The following is a 22,266-nucleotide window of genomic DNA, read 5'->3' on the forward strand; positions in this document are numbered from 1 at the left end:
GCAACCTCTTCCTCTGTAGATTACTGCAAACTCAGGCGTGAAGTGCAAAGGGCAGTAAAGTGCTAACCAGAAGAGCAATCGAAGATCTTGGAGTTCACAGGACGAGGTTCATCCCGGTGGAAGGCTCCAAGTCGGCTTAAACGGCTATCAGAAGCTGGCGGTCACCAGCCAAGGCACATAGGCTTCCTTTGAGAAGATGATCTTTACTGATGATGCGTGGCCTGCTTTGGACAGGCCTGCAGGACATGCATCTCACAGCACTTAGCAATGAGGAACTTGTTCACTCAAAGGAGATTCACCTTTACTGAAGCAAAACATGCAGCTTTTCGTGCATTTAAAGTGATTTTGATAAAAACAAGTGCAATCTGTTCTTAAATAGAGACAGGCATCTAGACAAACCTTGTTTCTAAAAGGGGGGGGGAGGGGTGATGCAAGGGAATGTAGGATTCCTTTCCAAAGGTTTTGGTGAGATTAACAGACAATTTGTAAATCACAAGTCCTACATTGTCTAAATTTACTGGGATCGTACAAAGCAACAAAGCACTCTTTAGTTTGCAAACTTCAATGAAACACAGATGTTCCCATCTGATGGAACATACAGCCCCTGCCACCCCCTCCATGTGTCCTCTCGATCATCTCTTTTACATGAGAAGAACAAGTTAGTTACCCCTGGTAACATTCTTTCGACTGGATGTTCCTCCAACGTATTCCTCATCTTGGACATGTAATGGAGGACGCAATCCATTCGAAATGTAACTTTTCATGAGAAAATGATACATTTTTAAAAGGTTTCCAGTCATGTCAATCTCCCCAATTTAAGGCACTTTTGCCAATGAACAAACTGGTTTCTCCACAGTATAGTACTTCTCTAACAGGGTGTACTGGAAGCAAGACATGAGCTTTCTGCAAGGCTGATACGCCTGGGGGCTTCGGACGGAGTGCAACTGTCCCACCGGTGTGCATATTGCTTGTCAAAATCAGACCTACCCGAGTTTATTACTATGACAATGGCAAAGAAGTTTGCAAATCCAAAAAGGCTGCATGGTTTTGAAATTGCAATAGAGAATGTTTGTTCGCGAATCACAACTTCAGAGCAATGCCAGTTGGCTGCAGACTAAAGTAGTACATGCAGACTTCTAGGCACAGCTAGGTTCAAAAAACGGCCAGGTCCCGGGGATGTCAAAGTCTCTCCAGGTCCTGGGGATGTCAAAGTCTCTCCGGGTCCCGGGGATGTCAAAGTCCCTCCGGGTCCCGGGGATGTCAAAGTCTCTCTGGGTCCCGGGGATGGCAAAGTCTCTCCGGGTCCCGGGGATGGGGTAGTCTCTCCGGGTCCCGGGGATGGGGTAGTCTCTCCGGGTCCCGGGGATGGGGTAGTCTCTCCGGGTCCCGGGGATGGTGTAGTCTCCGGGTCCCGCGATGGGAAAGTCTCCGGGTCCCGCGATGGGAAAGTCTCCGGGTCCCGCGATGGGAAAATCAGAAGTCATTAAGTCAGCACTTCTCACGGGCCCGCTTCCATTCCATTGTGCCAGGGCCACCATCAATGGTTCCCTTGATTCCCAGGTGGATCATTATCATCCTAAGGGCATCTAAAAGTATTCACTTTATAGTCCTGGATTAGGGGTAAAGTAATGGCAAATGCATGAATCCAAAACTATACTGAAATATTTTAGTTCCTGGCCCTTCTTATGCATTTTCAGCGGCTTCCTTTGATGTACAAGTATTGCGTGTGCTCTCGTTTATGGTCTCAGGAAACAGAAGTAATGGCACCTTACTTGTCACTACAAAGTGGTGGTTGCCCACGGCTCAGATTCCAAAAACGCGTAGCTACTATAGGGGAGTCATATCTTTATTGTGTCTGAGCCCTGGCAATGGTGTCTGACATGTATGTGGTTTGTTGGAAAGCTACACCAATCCTTTACTACGTTTGGCACACCCGACCCTGCCCAATAGTTTGTTACTGCTGAATGTCTTTCTCCATTTTGCAAATGTGTCTAACAATATTTAGTGTTAAATGTGAAAATAAATGTTTAACAAATTAAACTTTGAAAAATGTTCGAAAACAAAAATTTTAAAAAAGTCAGGAAATAAGTGAAACCCCTAGAGTGTGACAGCATAGAAGACAAAGCCAACTTTACCGGCTCAGACAGCATACACACAAAAGCCGTCTAACCTGGTGTCTGATGGAAGAGACAGCATCAGAATTCCCTGGACACACACTAGGCTGGAGATGCCCCACGACAGCAGGCAATATAGAGACCCAGACCTGCAGAGAAATGCAACATAGCCATTACATGAAGCATCAACTTTCCAACATCTTAGCACCACACACACAAGCCTACAGGGCATGGAAATGTGGAGGCCCCATCTCAACACTCTGAAACACAAGTGAGGGATCCAGTCAACTCCCATCAGCATAAATAAAGCCCATATTCCAAACCTCACATCGAAAGAAGCGGGATTAATAGGAGCTTTGGCATCTTCAATAACCTATGGCAAGAAGCAAAGGCACCATAGGCCGCCCCCCCACCAATCAACACTTCTCCTTCCACAACTTCAAGAAAACTGATGCTCGCCAATTTCCACTCAGCAATCAATCATGCAGCAGACATCGCCGACCTCATCACCACACATGACTTACATGCCATCTTCCTTACTGAGACCTGGGTGATGCCCACCTCCACCCACATCCTAGAAGTCATCCCAAAACAGCTTCAGCATTCTAAAGGAGGACGTCCAAACATGGTCAGCAGAGGCCTCACCATCACTCAAGTCATCATGGCCCTGCACCCAACTGGACATCGCTACCATTGGCTCTTTCGAAAGTCTCTCCCGACACTTCCCGCTCTCCCCAACGGACATGGTCACTTTTCACCTTATCAACAGACCACCCAACTGCAACACCTCCTTCCTCGAAGACTTCATGTACTTGGTCACCACATCTCTCACAAATGCCAACCACATCTTTCTCAACCACTTCAACATCTATGGCAACCCAGAAATCAAGTCAATGAAGGCAGATCTCCATTACCTACTCAACACTCTGAACCTCACGCAGCACACGAAAGACCCAACTCACAGAAAGGGAACTATCCTCAACTTCATCATCACCACCACAACCACCACCCTACACACCCTCCATCCATCCATCACAGCTCTTCAATCGCTTGACTGGTCAGACCATCTGGAAATTCCCTCTCACATTAGTCACAGCACACCAGTCAAGCAAACTCATTGGAAACCCTGCAAACAAGCATTCCCATCATTCAAGAACTTCCCAGAGGAAGCTCTCACAGAGACCTCACCAAACTCTACTTCACATGGGCTGATTTACCTATGACTAACCAGGACTGCGACTCGCTCCTCCAAGAACTCAACACCACCATCACAACCAACATCAACCGCCATGCCCCGGCGAAGCAACGCACCTCCAAGCATAACTTTCTCCACTCTGGTACATTAAAGAACTGAACTTCAACCAACAAATCATCAGAAAACAAGAGAAGATTTGGTGAAATTCCTGCAGCACATCAGACCTCACCCTGCTCAAGGAACTCTGTGCTGCATGGAGACAACTGATCACCACTGCCAAAGTCAACTATTTCCAAAACTGCATACCCAAGGCCAACAATGAAAGCAGAGCCCCCTGCAAAGCCATCAAGCACTGCATCAACTCTATGCCCGACCCACCGATACTGCACTCCATCAAGAATGCCGCTGCCATCAACTCTTTGTTCATCAATAAGATCAGCATGACCCAACCAACACAGACACCAATGCTACAAATGACATTACATTACACAGCCCATCTCTCAAAACCACAACAACCTGGACAACTTTAAAGAACTCACTATGGAAGACCTTACTGCCATTCTAGCATCCTTCAAAACCATATCGTATGCGGATGACATCCTCCCTGCTTCCGTACCCAAGACACTTCCTACTGAAGCACTCCTCTCATACCGGACAAACATCAACAGCACCATAACTCAAGGCACCTTGCCCGGACTCTCAAGACCCGACAAATCCTCCCACTTCTCATGAAACCAACACTGAACCCTGACATTCTTAGTTGCTACCATCCCATCACACATCTTCCCTTCCTAGGTAAGATCCTTGAGAAAGCAGTAGCTATGCAACTCTTCCAACAAAACGGAGCAAACAACCTCCTTCAGTTCTACCAATCTATCTTCAGCCCGAGATGCAGAACAGAAACAGCTACCATCAAGGCGATCGAGGATGCCCTTAAAATCCTTGATGGCCATCCTTGCCTCCTTGTTCTCCTTCACCCTTCAACAGCATATGACACAGTAGTCCACCAGACCCTTGCCGATAATCTACATCGCTGCATGGGGATCAGCGAGAACAGTCTCAGTTGGTTCAAATCTCACCTTGCTATTCGCCACCAGTTTGAACAAATTGATTCCGCAAGATCACCAAGTCTAGCCATCTCCAATGGAGTCCCACAAGGATCAATCCTCTCCCCTGTGATCTTCAATCCTTACGTGGAACCACTTGGAACCCTCCTTGATCCATACAACATCCACCAATATGCAGCTATAGCTCAAGATATCCTCCATCAAAGACATTCACAGGCTCAAGGCCTGCCTCTCAGTGATCCAGTTGTGGATGTCCAGTGATTACCTGAAGCTCAACGCCTCCAAGAAGGAATTCCTACTGCTGACCAACAACACAACACCCGGACTTCCAGCCCTGGTTCTCTGCTATGCACCTACAGGGCTTCACACCTCCACTCCATAACTCCAGATCTGCTGTCCAAGACTTGGTCATCTCCCACCTGGATGGAGGCAATGCCCTTTTGGAAGGCCTTCCAGCAGGTACCCTGGCTCCCATGAAATGTGTCCTGCATGCTGCAGCTGACAAAGGACTCGGACACAGCCAATTCAACCACATCACACGACCCTTATCGATCTGCACTGGCTCCCACTGAAAGCCTGTGTCATCTTTAAATCATGCTGAAGTCCCCAAGCTACCTCACTGCGATCTACCAGAAGTAAGGACTTCTGCAGACCTGAACTCCACCAGTGCAGGAATTAAAAAAAAACAGAAGACAAGCCTTTTGCTATACATCTCAAGTGTCTGGAATCTCCTCCTTATCAACATTCGAGTCGCCCACTCGCTTCATCAGTTCAGGAAGGAGCTCAAGACCCTCCTCTTCAAAAATCGGCTCCTACCTAACACCTAGGCCCACATCCCTTCCACTCCCCACCCTACGTGAGAGTGGGTGATCAGATTCCTACTGTTCCCTCGCCAGGTTACTTGTAGATCCATTACCGACTACTCTTCCCTGTACCCCATTTTGCGCTTTGAAACACTTGTGTACAGGCGTGTTATAAATGCCATATCATATATCATATATCCACACTTCCTCGTTTCTATGCTCTCTAACCTTATTCTTCCCCCGTATGATTGTAAAGCATTCTATTGCTTCCCAAAGCTAAGTCGGCGCTCAATAAATACCCTAATAGAAATACTGATAAAAAAGCAAGGGCACTACAATCCCAAGCCTGGGGAAGTATAGCCAACTCACCCAAAGCCAACAAAGCCAACCATAGTGTCAGGACACTCCGAAACCAAGGGCCAAGAAAACCTAAACTCATCCATGATTTTAGTATCCTGCCCAGGGGAAGGATGCCTCCGGACTCCGAGCCAAATGTTTTACGTATCTAAACGCATTCCACAAAGGGGAGGATGTAAGTTTTGAGGAGCTACATAATAGCACTGAAGATTAGAAATGTAGACCCCTTCTCTACTGGAACCTTCTCTCGAGTGGGGGCCTTGCTTGGAGGGGGCAATTGATCAGAGCTTGCAGTTCATAACATTTTTCAGACAGTGAACCATTTCCAGAGAGGGCCCTTGTGGCAAGTTGGTCTTTCCTGGAATGGAGCCTTGGACATCTCTGGGGTGGGTTGAAATGCCACAACTCACATGAAGAGATCTGCAGTCCCGTCAATATAACACCTATGGGCACGCTTAACATCTAAAAGATTGTCAGATTGTTCTTTAGCAAAACAAAACTAAAATTAAGTTGGATCCTTGTCCACAAATAAAAAGAAAGAAATTGCAAGAAAAGTTGACAGGCTTCACAGTGAATGCCCCAATCTCCGAGATGAACTCAAGGCTACAAGAAGGGTTACCTCCAATTTGGAGTCCTTCATTATATCCCAGCATGGATTATTCAAGGATCTATTTTGGGTATTTATGGAGCGTGGACCCAGCTTCAAGAAGCAGTGGAGTGCCATCAACCTTGGGCCAGGAGGACTAGAAGTAAAGGGGCACGCGTTACAGGGGGGGCTGCGTTACATTACAGATGAGCAAGAGAAGCAGCAATTAGAGGTGGTGTGTGGGGGGGGGTCACAGGCAGGCAGGGTCAGGTATGTCTGGATGTAGCTTGGCACCCTAGAAGAGATGGGGGCCTGACCTCCTTTCTAAATTTCATGAGGTTGAGTAACCTGATGCAAGTCTGATGTGGACATGAGGTTCAGCGTAGTGAGCTAGGCATTCTGGTACTCTGTGGGTGAATGCTTGCTCACAAGCAACCGGTACAAAGCAGACTTAAGGATTTTCCCGCCATTCCTTCGCTGTGGCATAGTGCATACTTGGTTTCTCAGACTATCATGCAAACAGGCTGGGAATGGATTAGACTGGTAGAAACAGATGTTGAAAATAGAGACATTCAGGTCTAGGTGCCGGCTTCTGGTATATTCCATGGTAAAGTAAGATGATGTGTTCTGTAGTGTGGTGTGCTTTGTTCATGCCTTTGGAAACTCTGTACTAGAACGAGAGAGTAGGTTCAAGGTTCACAAAGCCTGCACATCTGCCCACCTCTGTTGGTTTCTACAGTGTTTGGGGTGCCCCAGAGGCTGATAATTCATCCTCATTTTGTTTCTGTTTGGTTCCCTATTTTGAACAGTCAGTGGGAGTTTGTTCAGCATATAGTCTCCTGGAATAAATCACATTCAAATAACAGATATGAGGTTATGGAGCATGGGGGCATAGCTGGAGTCTGCTCATCTCCTGTTACTTTCTTTTTAGATCCCTGGTGGATGTATCCCTTCCCCCAAAACAATACAGAGCCGTATGAATAAAAGGAACTTAAAAATAGGCACACCCCATGTGATCTTTCGCAATACACCACAAAAACAGATGTGCGGAACCAGCGCCCAGCAAGTCTAGTCTGGTAAAATCTTTACTGTTCACCGACTCCTGCTCTGTCATTTTGTTTCTTGGGGTTTACTTTGTTTGGGGAACCCACGAGGCAGGCCTAAAATGGCATTCATGAAAGCACCCTGTATAGTGGTTTAGACCAGTCTCTGGTCCTAAATAGGACAACAATATTATTATAAGGATTGTATGAAGTGCAAAACTAGATTCAAAAGCAACAGAGCGCTTTGAAATCATACAGTGAAGAACCCGGTGAAGGAAACAAGGAGCGAACAACAGGAGAGGTGGAGGGAGGGTACTTGGCACTAATGGATCTATAAGCAACCTGAGGAGCAAACCGTGGGGACCAGATCCCCCAGTCTTGGGTAGGGAAGGGAGTGGAGGGTGTGTGGACCTAGGTTTTCAGGAGGAGCCATTCCTGGAAGCATCAGGTCTTGAGCTCCTTCCTGAACTGTAAAAGCGAGGTAGCAAGTTTGATGCTGACAGGAAGAGGGTCCATGGTCTTGGGGCATAGACAGTGAATGCCTTTCTTCTGGTTCTTTCCTTCCTGCCAGTCTACACATGTCCTCAATTCTGTTGTTCGCAGGCCTCCAGAGATGCCGAGCTTCTCAGGGAGGTAAATTTAGGGACCTCAGGGTAATGACAGCCTTGTAGATGATGCAGCAAGATTTGAAGAGGCCACCTGCTTGCAGTGGGGGAATAGTGCAGTTCGAGGAGGGTTGGGTTTATATTGTCAAATTTGCTGTTCATACTGTGAGGGTGAGACTAGGGCTTTGACATTTTGTTTGGGACCAACCCAATTGGCTGGCTATCAAAACCTTTGCTTGAGTGCCCCTGTGTGTAACTGGAGGGCTGGCATAGGCTAGTTCATGAGTGTTAGGGTATATAAAGCAGTCCCTAAACTGGCCCCAATTCAACTCTATGTTTCCCGGGATTCTGCAGGTTAACCCAACTGCTGTGGCATTTTAAAGCAAAGCCGCTGCTGCAGAAAATGTAGGGCCCGGTCTGGCCTTACTAGCGCGATCATGTGTCCTTCTCTGTGCTTCAGTTTATGTTTTTGACTGCTGGATATCCTTTCAGGGCTGTCCCCATTCTTCTGGTTCACCACACTGGGTGGGTCCGGATACCCATGCTTTGTCCGTGTCTGTGTTGTTATACTCGGTCTTCCCAAAATAACACCTGGGTCACGTGCCTTGTGGTAGATAGCTGCAGTCATCCAGAAGGGTTTTGGGACAACACTACCCAACCTCTGCTGTTTGAGGCAGGCATCCCGCTTCACCTTCACGGTTGTCTTTCTCGTAGGACTGGTTTCTGATGGCTGCACCTCTGTTGGTTGACTCACCATAATCTGCTTGGTTGGGTTCCCGAGCAACGCCAGTGGTTAAGATTCAGTCTAAACCTTCCAGCCATCACTTCTTTGTTTTTGCTTTGTCACCCCAAGTGGGACGGGTATGCCGAGACGTGGGTCCCGTGCCTGCTGGGCCTAGAGACCCAAGCTACTCCTCACTGATGAGCCCCAACAAGGGCGAAACATGTTTGGGGATGCTTGTGGTCTCGTCCAGAAGGGATGTGACCTAGCAGTTCGGGCTGGACTGCCCCTTTTGGGGTGGGGCCAAGCCTGATTTGCAAATGGTCTTTCCCCTTCTGTAATGGCTTGGCAGGCGAAGAACGATGGTCTGGAGGGTTGCCAAGAGCAATGCCAGTGGTTAAGATTCATTCTAAACCTTCCAGCCATCACTTCTTTATTTTTGCTGGGTTCCTGATCATCCTGGAGTCTTCATCACAACTGTTTTCACTGCTGGAAAGACAGATTATTCTTGGCTTGTGTTGTTGGGATCACTGTTGGTCCAGGGTTCAAGTCCCTAGTGACAGGGTCCTATAAACCACCCTGCAAAAGAAGATCGTTTACCCATTGGATTCTTCCCATATTCAGGAGTCTATTTTCTGTGAACCACTCCTGTAAGTACTTAACTCATCCCCATGATCCGTAGTGAAGGTTTATGCAGGCCCCTCTTCTAGCACGTGTTGCTACTCACTTACATTAGGCCCGGATCTTGCCTGGCAGCATGTCTTCCTGAACTGCTTTGTCTCGAACCTGAACCTTCCGTGTATGGAAACACTTTGCTACCATATTTCCCATGAATCTCGCGGGTTCCGCGAAGACAACATCAAGTCCATCTTCAGTTTTATTCATGTAGGACTGGTCCCGCCTACACCTGTTGTCAACACCTGCAGTGCATGATCGCAGGGTGCTCTTCATGATTCTGGCGAGCCACCTCGTGGCAGTACTTGCTGGTGTAATCTTCATACGTCTGATGTTCTCCCTCATACTAGCCTTCCCTACTCGGCTGGGTTTCATCACTATGGCAACAGCGCATATGTTTGCTCTCTAAGGAAGGATTAGAGGCAGAGTGTAGGACTAGGGAATGTATGTGGGCGATGGTATTTCCAGGGCTGCACCCCAGGTGGACGTCCTTGTCCCCAGAAGGAGAGTACCTCGCCATGAGGTCCTCCCTCATTAAACCACACCCAGGGGGGCTATTGGGTAGCGGCTGCACCTCTCTAGCCTCTTGAGAAGGGGCTCCCCCTTGGGGAGAAGTGATGACACCCAGTGAGTTGTCACAGTATATGAATGGTGTAAACAGGGAAAAGAAACATGTTACAACAAAGGGGTACAAATGGTTAACTTCAGGCTCCAAATTATTAATAGTCAATAGTAAAAAGTTAAGAATATGGGAAAATTGGTAAGGTGCAAAATTGTGGGTCTATGAGCAGATTTGCTGTCTTGCGGTAAAGGCTTTGGAAAGCAGTTTGCATCTCCTCATCAAAGCAGTTCAGCTCTGTAATTATGTTTTGCCTCCAAGTTATTGGTGTGGGTTTAGAAATCAAAGTTTGAGAAAGTGCAATGCTAGGCTCATACATAGAACTACATTCATGGTCTATGCAGCATCGAATGAGCTGCCTGCCTTCGCTTACCTCCGTAGTCCAGCTTGTGAATCCGCTAGCCCTCCAACTTTACCTCATCCGACTTCCAGGAACCTGGCCTCCGGCAACCTGTGTGGTCTTTACGTCACCGCTATTCCGTGCAACTTGTTATATAGAGTGGAAGCTCATTCCTCAGGCCCATCTGAACCACCCTCGTTTCTTTGCTAGCCAAACCGGAATAGTGGGTTCATTCATTTAATCACTGCCCTTAGTGCAAAGGCTATTGCCCATACGCTAAAATGGATTTTTGCAATATTGTTTACATTTCAAATGTAGCCCATCTTGGGAATGCCGCCAAGGCACAGTGCCATTCCACTATAGATTTATCAGCTATCCTTCGGTTGGACTGGACCATGAAGCTCAGTGCTCTATTGAATTCCATGGGTTTTGCAAAAAGGTTTACTTGGCTCCTTCAGGTTGGAGCTCAACTTCCTCACTCATCAGCAAATGGTTCATATGACTGACATTCTTGGCCAAGCACTTCTTTCTTCCATGGCATCAGATTTTCAAAATGGCGAATTGTCATATTACGTTAACATGGATTTTAGAAAATGCAAATTATTTAACCAACTATCCAAGTTACAGTTTATTACGTGTTCTGTAAAAGAACGCATGTACAGTTTCCACAAGCTACATTGTGCAAGGAATCTCTTCAAAATAAGACGCAGTGTTCCTCAAATAACCTGGACATGTTTTAGAATCCAGAATATATCCGATAACGGCCAATCAATGTTCACTCATTCGAGCATTCAACATGGAGCGAGGGTTTCGGTGCGTTGCATAAATGAGCAACACACAGATATAAATGACACCGTTTTGTAAGCAGTCTTCTGCCATTCGCTGTCCGCATAGAAAGAAAGGATTTCAAATGTGGAACAGTTTCTCTGGCTGGACAGACACTGCCACGCGTCATTCACTTCGCCGGCGTCCAATGCAATTCAAAGGCTTTTTAAACGATTTGTGTGCGTTACATGTGTATTTGGCTTTCAAACTCAATAGGCAGGGCTGTCACAAGATGTGGTGAGGCCTGGGGCAAAACATTTGGTGAGGCCCCCTTTTGATGTTAAGCACTGGACCCGCGGCAGCACCTTCCCAAACAGGGGACTCGAGAAATCTCCCCTTGAGTTTGTGTGGAGGGACCCAAATATGGTTTATTTCTACAACTGCAAATCAACTACAGCAAAGTTAGATTTCTCTACTGAAGAAAGGTTTTATGCCAGATTAACCTTTGTATCATAGGAATAAACATATACAGGAAGGCATGACGGCATGTGGGGTGTGAAGCCAGCATTAAGGAGCACCCTGCCCCTGTCTGCGCATTAAAACACACATCCTACACAGTGACAGATGGATGACGTACAGTGGAGGCTGGTGAATTTCTGAACTGAAGAGGCTTAAATGCTTGTGCCAATTATGCAGGATTGACAGAGCACGGTGAGGGAGCCCAAACCAAACAAGGGTTATTTGGGGGGGGTTCTCACTCCCAAGAACATGTTTGAAACATGGGGATACAATTATGCATTTTACAGCACTTTCTTTGTAGAAATCCATACAGTTTGCAATTGTTGCCGCCGTTGCACACAACATATGCTAGTATAAAAATATATTCATACTGGTTGTTCCCATGTGGTCCATGCAGGCTGCACCAATATATGCCATTATTACCATGTACGCACTCCCAGCCAGTAAACATGCCATGCCAAAGAAAGTATGTCCAGGTTGACTGTGCACCATACGTGTTATTACTGGCTTGACTGCCCTAAATTCAATGTGGGCCAATTTAGCCAAGTATTATGTTTGCTTTAACCTTGATGCAAAGTCCCTTGCAATATGGGTAAAGCAAAACAAGCATTGGCAATGCTAACAGTTTGGACTTTCATGTTGGCATGGTAAAGGCACCACTGTATTGGTATTAACTGGCCATTGATGGTAGCAGGTGCAAACTGGTTTGAGTACCTGAGCATCTAATAGCGGTGCCTGGCAAATGCCCAATACTTATGCACAAGCCAGAACTGTTGGCTTTGCCAATATATATATTTTTTTTTAACAGGACTTTGTTGACTCGACCTGGCTGCATGGGCAGAGCCAGCCCCAGGCTAGTGAGGGCTGAAGCCCTCCCACTCTGAGGCAGGAGGCCTCTTTCGATGTGTCGCCCGCTCATAGCACTCATTACGGAGCGGCAGTAGCATCAAACATGCAGAGCACAAAGGCCGATCCATGCGATATCAACAGACTCACTTTGATAAAGCCCAAGTCTTAACTTCTGGTCTCAGCTTTTAGATGGCCCACCTCTCCAGAGATTAGCATAGCACTATGAAAGTAAAGAGCCTCGGAATTGGGATGAAAGGTACGACTAGTGGCCAAAGGGAAGGTGAAATAGCTATTCAGCTTCCTGGCTGGGCTCAGGGCGTTGGGAGGGAAGTGGGAGCAGGGCTGCTTGCTGATGTGTCAGGGCTGGGGGGGGGGGCATTTCTTTGCGATGTGTGTGGGGCTCCCCTGGCCTTACAGATTGGAAAAATAGGCCAAGGCACCTGTGGAGTGAATAAATCAATAATTAAGTCAAAATAATACAGCAAGGTGGTGGTTAAAAGCTGCCGATTATCAGTAGCTGTCTGCGTTATAAGACTGCCAACATGGGAGCAGCTGCTTGGGGGACCATTTCAACTGCAAAAGCTGAAAGACCCAGACGCCATCCTTCAGTGGGGAGACCGACAGTGCAGTTGGTTTATTGGCCCCACATTGGCCCGACTCACTATCCCATTTCAAAACTGTCATCCAGCCCCTGTGGGGCTGACTAACAGAGCCGTGGCCAGACGGAACAAGACAGATGTTTAACGGTGCCTGGGCTTTGCTCTTAACAAAGGCCCTGCAATTACTAACATAAAACATTTCACTGTTAGCACGTGCATTCATAAACCTACATTTTAGGTAAGTGAAATTGTGATGTGGGGTTAGCACTTGCATGCCAGGGGAGTGATTAGATGGGAAGTGGTGACATGAGACATCTCATTCTCACAGCAGTCCTTAAGTGTGACATTTCAGAAATTAAGGCAAGAATTGGCTGCGTGCAGCATTGAAACTTCACCAGAAAAGTCTCATTCAAATGTGGAAAGATGTTAGATGTGTAATGGATCTGGGATACGGATTCCAGACACAGTACCTGCCCTGGAACTAATGACGTATGATACAGTACCTTCTAATCCATTAAATTTGACAGAATACATTTGACATAATACCTCCCCTGGGGCTTATGACAATACCTGCTCTGCAAGAATGATGGCATGCATAGTACGTACCGTGTGGCTTATGCTTTCATTCACAGTATCTGCTCTGGAGCTAATGGTATTTAACACAATACCTGTTCATACGCAAATCTGGGGTTAATGACTGCAGAAACAGTAAAGACCCCAACACCCTGTTCTTCCTGTGTGTCCTTTCCCATTCCTAATTCCCCTCTGACACTTCGAACCACACTGTCTGAAATAAACGTGCAGCCAGCATAAAGAACTGATCAGTAGGGATAAACCATTGTGCCACGATTTTCAAAACGTGTTTGGTACAACTGATGGGATGCTCATTCACTTCACTTGCACCAAAAAAGTGGTGTCTTGCCTTCTGGACTGCAATCTGCTAGCATCCTTTAAGGAATCCACTTGAAATGCAGCCTTATGGGCTGGTTGATGCTCAGTGAGTAGTTGTGCATTAATTGGAATCCATGTTTGGCCTGTTTCATGTACTCCTTTGTGTGTTTTCCAATAATTTTTTTGACTAGTTTGTGTTAATCTTGTGGGTTTATCTTGGGTTTCTTCGTCCTCCCACCCCATTTTTCGGTGCTGGTCTGCATCAAGAGAGTGCAGTCCCTGGGGTGTAGACCTTCATTTGTTTCTGGCTTTCTTCCTGTCCCCACCCTTCACCTTGCAATTGGTTGGAGCAGGCAGGTGCATCTCTGCCTCCATTCCTGGCAGCCATTTCCACTTGCCTCCCAGACCTTTTTCTGCTTCATGTGTGTGACCCCCTCCTCTGCCCCTTCCCTAGCCCTGCCCTATGCCCATGATTGGCTGTTGCCCTCCTGGAGGTAGGCTCTTAGCCACACTCCCCAAGTCAGCCCACTGCCCATGCAGCCCCTTCGGCTACGGGCCCCAAGGCAAAGGGCAGCTCTCAAAGAAGCAACTCCAGACCGTGTTTGCCTGAGAAGCCAGTAACCAGCCGTCAACCAGCAGCGACTGACAAGATAAGTGTGGTCTAGGTGGGGAGTACAGCAATCACTGTATTCCAAAAAGCCCTGCCTCTCTTATTACCCACCCATCATAGCCTACCAAAATAGTCAGCTAGTAAAGAGTACCTTTATCACTAATGTGTACCAACCGTTCAGTGTTATTTACTGTTGTATCCCATGCTTGGGCATTCTCCCTCTATCTAGATACCTCAAATCTAGGTGTCTTGCACTTGTTGTGCCTCCAATTTAGGAGTGCACACTCTGTCCAGGTGAAGTTTAGCCATGCGTCACACTCCGATAGATGAGTTATGGAGATTAGTGATTTGCCACATCAAATAGGACTGTCAACATTGCCACGTAGAAGAACTTAGCAAGTAGCCAAAGCACTAACTACCTGCTTATACCTCCTCAAACACACCACCCAAACACTATACACACACTCACTGGTCTAGTAAGCATATACCCTAACACAAAACCAACACAAGCAACACACACAGCAAACTAATCCGAACACTGCATCTTACCCATACGGACAGAAGCCAGTGCACACAACCTTAAACGCATGTCAATATACCCATAAAACACACACACACCCCAACATGACAAATGGCCACACAGAAAAAGCCCAAGGCATTGGACCTTACCCGTATGGATACAACAAGCAGTGCACATAACCTACCATCTCTGCAAGCCAGAACACACAGACGCCAGTTTCTCCTGGTCAACCACATCCTTTCTTGCAGAGCCACGTGAGTGCCTGGAGACTGCCCTTGGGTGGTTTCGGTGCATAGTATATATTAACATAACAGGGGCACAGCTATCTCTGCAGCCAAAAAACTAGCACACCTCTCATTACCACCAAATATAAGGTAATGTGCATGTACCCACTTCCATTCTGCAAATGTCGCCCCCATAGACTCACTGAGTAGTGAACTGTGTTGCGTAACCATCTCTCACATCAAGTTAACTATTAGAGAGCAATCTCTCACAACTAGGTAGTCTATAGTGTGTGCTAGTTAGTCCAGAGAAAATTGCAGACATGAGCCAGCATCACATCTAGACAGATTTGTGAAGAGTAGTATTGTGTCACATGTACACAGAATGGTAAAGATTAGCTTGTGTCATATCTAGACAACTGTCATACTAGCTTGCATCACATCTAGACAGAACAGTGAAGATTAGCACTGCGTCACATCTAGACAGAATTGTTAATGTTAGCTTGAGTCACATCTAGACAATTGGGAAGATTAACCTGTGCTACATCTAGATAGAACTATAAATATTAGCACTGCGCCAGATCTAGACAGGATTGTTAATGTTAGCTTGAGTCACATCTAGACAATTGGGAAGATTAGCCTGTGCTACATCTAGATCGAACTATAAATATTAGCACTGCGCCAGATCTAGACAGGATTGTTAATGTTAGCTTGAGTCACATCTAGACAATTGGGAAGATTAGCCTGTGCTACATCTAGATAGAACTATAAATATTAGCACTGCGCCAGATCTGGACAGGATTGTGAAGATAATCATGCATCAATGCAATGCCACTAGCCAACCCATTAAACAATCTCACCCCTCGGCATACACATCTCAAAAACTCTAAACACAACCACTACCTCTAATGCACAACAAACTGCACACACTTCACCACACTGCAACAATAAAATATGCTACACATAGCCTCATACAACAGCACACAACGACTTCCAACCGAAAAGAACACCTAAGCTCAGCGAACGGTGCAAACCAAACTAAGGCTGCAAACAGCACATCACCGCTCTCTTACCTTTCTCCCGCTCAATCCTACTAACCTTCCTACCCTCTTCCCTTTTCAGATACACCAGAGCGTCTGGGGACCATGCACTCCTATAGGGACAGTGCACGGTACAAATACCTTAACATTAACATTCTCTCCTAGTATTGTGTCCAACAAGTCCTAGTTTATATAGCAACCAGATATGTGCCGTTTTAGACTCAAGACTGTATACACATACATGCAAACTTTCCAAGGCACCTGGGAGGGAAATTTCGTCTGTGAAATCGGAATGAATTGGGGCTGTAATTATTTTAGGCGGGAGAACATGAAAAATTGCTACATTTTTCACAGAAAAATCGGGAGTCTCCCGCCTAAATAGGGTTGGGCATGTATGTATACATTGGATAGGCTGGTCTGGAGTCACAACCTCCCCACAGCAATGGGGCAATGGTCTGATGCAGGCATTCCCCATTACACACCAACAGGGACCCAAGGCCTGTATTCTTGGGCCTCAGTGTCCCAGACAGAGTACCAAATAGAGTTATGTTATTGGGCATGTATAGAGCGCTCTATATATCATTGATATGACCTCAAGGCGCTGGTAGGTTGAACGCCCTTGGGGGCCGTAGTCCAGGTCAGTCGAGAGAGTAAGGTGTCAAAGGGTACTTGGGTGCACCGATTATGTGTGCAGCTGCATCCTAGCATTAGGTGTGGTGGTATTGATATCAGTTGAATGTGTGCAGTCTGGAGGATGGTCACCAAGACTGGGTTCTGGCTGCGTTAGGCCTGTAGGACGCTTATGTGTGCAGCTAGGCTGGTTTTCATGGGGTATAGCTGAGTTTGATCAGAATGTTGATGTGTTCATAGAGTATTGTTCGTATGGGAGCAGGTTGGCCGAAATTGATCGAGGGGTATAGCCTCGCTTGAATTGTGTTTTGGTGTAGAGTAGAGAGTGAGTGAGCATAGTGATAGGAGAGGCGAGTGCCTGGGTGGAGGATTTGATCCAACTAGCCCGCTATTCCGGGTTTCAAGTGCATGTTGGTGATTGCTGCATTCAGAGTAGACTTATTAGTGACTTAATAGGTGCATTTAGTGGCGTCATTGCCCAGAATCTCTTGAACATCTGTTATGAGGTTGCAAGGTCTCAGCAGCCTTAGAAGGTCTTAGTCAGTATTATGGAAAGAACCAGGTTTTTAGAGCCTTGAGGAAGGCCATGTAGTCTTCGTTGTGTCGAACATGTGGGGAGTGAGTTCCACAGAGTTGGGGCCAAGGTTGAGAAGGCAGATCCTCTGATCCTGGCAGAGTTAGAGGTTGGAATCACTAGAAGGTGGGCAGTGCTCGATCTTAGGGTGCGAGATGGGAGGTAGGGTTCCATCTTCTCTTGTAGGTACGTTGGGCTTGTCTTGTGCACTGCTCGGAAGGTGGCCCTTTGTCCGATGGGAGACAGTGGAGGGTTTGGAGAGCAAGTAAGATGTGGTCTCTGTGTCCGGCGAGGGCGAGTTTGGCGGCAGCGTTTTGGGCTCTTTGGAGTTTGTTGAGTTGGTATGCCAGTGCTCCCAGGTATAAGGAGTTGGCATAGTACAGTCTCAACATAACAATAGACATGACAGCGGCGAGTCTGTTGGGGTAGGAGGGGTAAGGAAAAATGTGTCTAATTTGAGTTGGTAGTGACAGCTTTTTGATACATTATTGATCTGACGGGAGAGGGTTAGGGCTGAGTCCATAATGCAGCCTAGGATTTTGTCTATAGTGGAGAGCGGGGGATGGGGGGGGCGAGCGAGGGGGGCCATGGGAGCAGTTCTGGGAGATGGGCAGTATTGCCACAAACCATGATTTCAGTTTTATCAGTGTGGTGTAGTGTGTAGAAACTGCCCAAAAATACAAAAATCATTTGGGGGGGAACACAGGTGAAAGAGGGGAATAGCTCACATTTGACTTCATGACTAACTGTATCCTGACAGCTCAACGACTGTTACTGTGTCAAGCACGACCAAGAGACCACTCCACCACTCAATAGAGACATGGCACGCTCACACCAATCTCCTCACATACATCAGCACACGCCATAGTGTGCCATACATCAGAGCTGCTAAGATGGCATCCCCAGCTGGGCCATCCATGTGGGGCTAGGGCAACCAATAAGAAGAGACTGAGCTGGCTAATCCTTACCGGACTCCCCCGGAGCGCTTCAGCAGCAGGAACATCTCCACTGCGTAAAAGAAGAGTGCACAGAAGAGAGCGGTGTAAAAGTAGTGGATCCAGGTCTGCAGGAGAGAAAAGAGTTGCACAGAGGCTCACAAGGCATCACAAGGTCTATGCAGGGCTTTAAGTGTGGTAAGAAATCGATGAGGGCCGCATTTGGGGGCATGGATTGTGGGGTGGGAGTGGCCTAAATAAAGTACACAAACCATAGTAAGGTACGCACACAAATATATAACATTTATATATTTGTTTGCGTACCTTACTATGGTTTGTGTACTTTTCAAGCCATCTTTTATAAACATAGAAATATGTTACATAATTCTATGTTTATGAAAGATGGTGTGAAAAGTATACAATCCAATCCATCTTTTATAAAGTTCTGACAACGGACTAAGCCCGAGGCGACTTTGTCGGTCGGCAAAGCTTTATAAAAGATGGCTTGAATTGTGTACTTTCCAAGTCATCTTTTATAAAACTTGAAATATGTCGAGGAGTCCCCAGGTTGGCCAAGGGTTAAAGACGCCTCTGCGATCTGGAGAAACAAAGGGACAGCAACTTCCTCTGGTGACCCCTCACGCGAGGCATCACCAGAGGTATTTACAGTGGCTGACAAAAGTGGCAGGCTGTTGCTGGCTGGCACTTCTGTCAGCTTGCCTGACTTAACGGCGGGTGCATCTCTGGTCGCGACTGCGACAGGATAATGTGTCCCGCCAACGTTGTGGTGGGACCCGGGGGCCTCGGCTCAACTCCACTTTTAGGAGACTGCTGGAGCCCAGCTGCCCTGGCACACTTTAAGCACTGGGTCTATGCTACGCTTCCATTGACTCCAGCCCAGGCTGCACTGTTCTAAAACAAATAATTAAAAATTAAAAATAATCCAAAAAGTCCTGGAAACGGCTTGCCGATCATTGCACAATAATGTGTACAACACACAGCAATATGTGGCAAAAGACAGAAGGCGTGTGATGTGTAAGGAAGGGTGCAGACAGCAGGTGTGTGATGCGTAAGAGGGCGCAGACAGCAGGTGTGTGATGCGTAGGAAAGGGTGCAGACAGCAGGTGTGTGATGCGTAAGAAAGGGCGCAGACAGCAGGTGTGTGATGCGTAAGAAAGGGCGCAGACAGCAGGTGTGTGTTGCGTAAGAAAGGGCACAGACAGCAGGTGTGTGATGCGTAAGAAAGGGCACAGGCAACAGGTATGTGATGCGTAAGAGGGCGCAGACAGCAGGTGTGTGATGCGTAGGAAAGGGTGCAGACAGCAGGTGTGTGATGCGTAGGAAAGGGCGCAGACAGCAGGTGTGTAAGAAGGGGCACAGACAGCAGGTGTGTAAGAAGGGGCACAGACAGCAGGTGTGTAAGAAGGGGCGCAGACAGCAGGTGTGTAAGAAGGGGCACAGACAGCAGGTGTGTAAGAAGGGGCACAGACAGCAGGTGTGTAAGAAGGGGCACAGACAGCAGGTGTGTAAGAAGGGGCACAGACAGCAGGTGTGTAAGTACAGCAGATGTTGGATGTATTCGCAAATAGTACTACATATAACCAGGCATTCAAAACAGCAGGATATTTTAGCTATAGGCCATAATAAACACACGTGCCTAGGAAGCGCCATCCGTCAAGAGGCCACTGAACTAGAGGGGTGAAGCCGCAGACTGGGCGCGCACATAAGACTTGCATGAGAAGCACAGACGCTGGAGAGAGACAACTCGACATTATGCACTAGGACTGGACTGTGCAATAAGATGACCAATACCCAAAGGACACCTCAAAATGTACAAATCCATGAGCACGCCAGTAGGAGGGGTGATGTACACATTTGGGAGAGAGCATCCAAGCGAGCGTTTACTACCCAGGGACCGGTCAAGCGAGGGAGTGATACAAAGGGGACCGGCCAAGCGAGGGAGCGATACAAAGGGCACCGGCCAAGCGAGGGAGCGATACAAAAGGGGACCGGCCAAGCGAGGGAGCGATACAAAAGGGGACTGGCCAAGCGAGGGAGCGATACAAAAGGGGACCGGCCAAGCGAGGGAGCGATACAAAGGGGACCGGCCAAGTGAGGGAGCGATACAAAGGGGACCGGACAAGTGAGGGAGCGATACAAAGGGGACCGGACAAGTGAGGGAGCGATACAAAAGGGGACCGGCCAAGCGAGGGAGCGATACAAAAGGGGACCGGCCAAGCGAGGGAGCGATACAAAAGGGGACCGGCCAAGCGAGGGAGCGATACAAAAAGGGGACCGGCCAAGCGAGGGATCGAGCACTACAAAGGGGACCGGCCAAGCGAGGGAGCGATACAAAAGGGGACCGGCCAAGCGAGGGATCGAGCACTACAAAGGGGACCGGCCAAGGGAGGGAGGGAGCGCTACAACCGGGACCGGCCAAGGGAGGGAGGGAGCACTAAAACGGCACTGGCCAAGGGAGGGAGGTAGCGCTACAAACAGCACTGGCGGAGGGAGGGAGCGCTACAAAGGGGACCAGCCAAGGGAGGGAGCTCTACAAACGACACCGGCCAAGGGAGGGAGGGAGCGCTACCAAGGGGACTGGCCAAGGTGTGGAGTGCTGAAAAGGAGATTGCCAAAGGCCGAGGAGCAGGAGAGTCCTAGGAATACATCTAGAGGGGATTCGATATGGACATGCACACAGAGGAAATCCTTGCATAACTCACACTCAGCCGTAGCATTCCTCTGAACTCCTTGGGTGGATGGACAGGTGCAAGCCCAGTTTGCTACCCCATTTAAGGAAGGGAACAGGCAGGACCTCCAGGCCACCATCTTCAAGGAAGGGCTGCACCTGAACAGGTAGGTCCCCACCCTCCACGCTCCACACCTGTCAGTTTCATCCCCTGTGTACCCCCCCACCCCCTAGGACTCCTAAAGCGCTCCCATTGCTTCAGTGAGCTAGGTCCACGCTCAATAAATGCAGTAACAAGAAAGGGAAGAAGATGGACGCCTGCAGCAGAAAGTACTTACCGAGAGGACAATGCACAGCGGCCTGGAGAGCCAGTCCAGGGGACTCTCCCAAAGCGTGTACCACAGCACAGAGCGCAGCACTATACCTGGAGAAAGAACAGCACAAACATCAAATTAGCCAACAGCTCTTCATATAAATACAAGAGTCTTGTTTGCGAACCGAGGGTAACACTTTCAGCCATTTTTAATTAACAGCGGTAGGTCAACTTTTAAAGAGGTAAGGGAGCACAGGGCAAACGCCGACCCTGCTTTGCTAAGAGTGAGGTTGGTTCTCCCCCGAGGAAAACGACTCAGAAGACTTTGACCTGGGCACAGACTAAGAAAGCAGAGGCTGACAAACTAGTCCCCGAAAGAATGGAGAAAACCTCAAATGAGGGGATCTCGGATCCACATCTTTGCTGTGGCATCCTTGGATCAGGGCAGAGCAGAAGCCAGGACCCCAAGATGGCCTCGAAGGGTCGCCTGAAGTCACATCTAGACGGGCATTTACAAAGGCCATTGGGACAGGACAGTACTGCAAAGTAAAGACGGGGTGGCCTTCATCACCAACTTCAAGAAATTGACCGATGCCCCAGGGTTCGGTGCGCTCTATAAAAATCTAAATAAATAAATAAAACTGTCACATGGATAAAAGCAGTGGCACTGAGGCCTCCAGGTGTGCTGGCGCATTATAATTAACGACGTAAAGTAAAGGGAGGCTTGACGCGTCTCTTAACTGGTGAAATACAAGTGGACCATCGGGCCTTACATCCTGATGGGCGTTCGCCTTTCGAAAGGTGGAAGCAAGGAATTCTGGAAGAGGAACAGCCACTGTCCTGAATATCAGGGTCAGGAACTACGAGACTCGACTGCTGCAGCTGGAGAAACCCCACTACCTCCTACATGCTGTAACGCCTGCCTAACAAACGGACGGACAGGATGATCACCGAAGCAGCCTAAAGAAACCCTTATCCTGCAAAAG

The 22,266-nt window shown here is 47.8% G+C and overlaps 1 protein-coding gene across 3 annotated transcripts in view; it reads right to left on the minus strand.

Moving 5' to 3' along the window:
* Positions 1-22,266, minus strand: part of LOC138481620 (G-protein coupled receptor 143-like) — a 232,205-nt gene that overhangs the window by 114,000 nt on the left and 95,939 nt on the right. For 2 of the 3 annotated variants that reach the window (XM_069613807.1, XM_069613809.1), the window contains 3 exons: positions 21,306-21,391; positions 18,312-18,406; positions 2,171-2,263 (listed from right to left, as the gene is read on the minus strand). In XM_069613807.1, the coding sequence (XP_069469908.1) occupies positions 2,171-2,263; positions 18,312-18,406; positions 21,306-21,391 (274 nt within the window). The remainder of the gene's footprint in view (positions 1-2,170; positions 2,264-18,311; positions 18,407-21,305; positions 21,392-22,266) is intronic. The other variant, XM_069613808.1, reaches the window with a different exon arrangement.

Source organism: Ambystoma mexicanum, chromosome 5p, assembly GCF_040938575.1.
Source record: "Ambystoma mexicanum isolate Mex_15411 chromosome 5p, UKY_AmexF1_1, whole genome shotgun sequence".
Lineage (NCBI taxonomy): Eukaryota > Metazoa > Chordata > Amphibia > Caudata > Ambystomatidae > Ambystoma > Ambystoma mexicanum.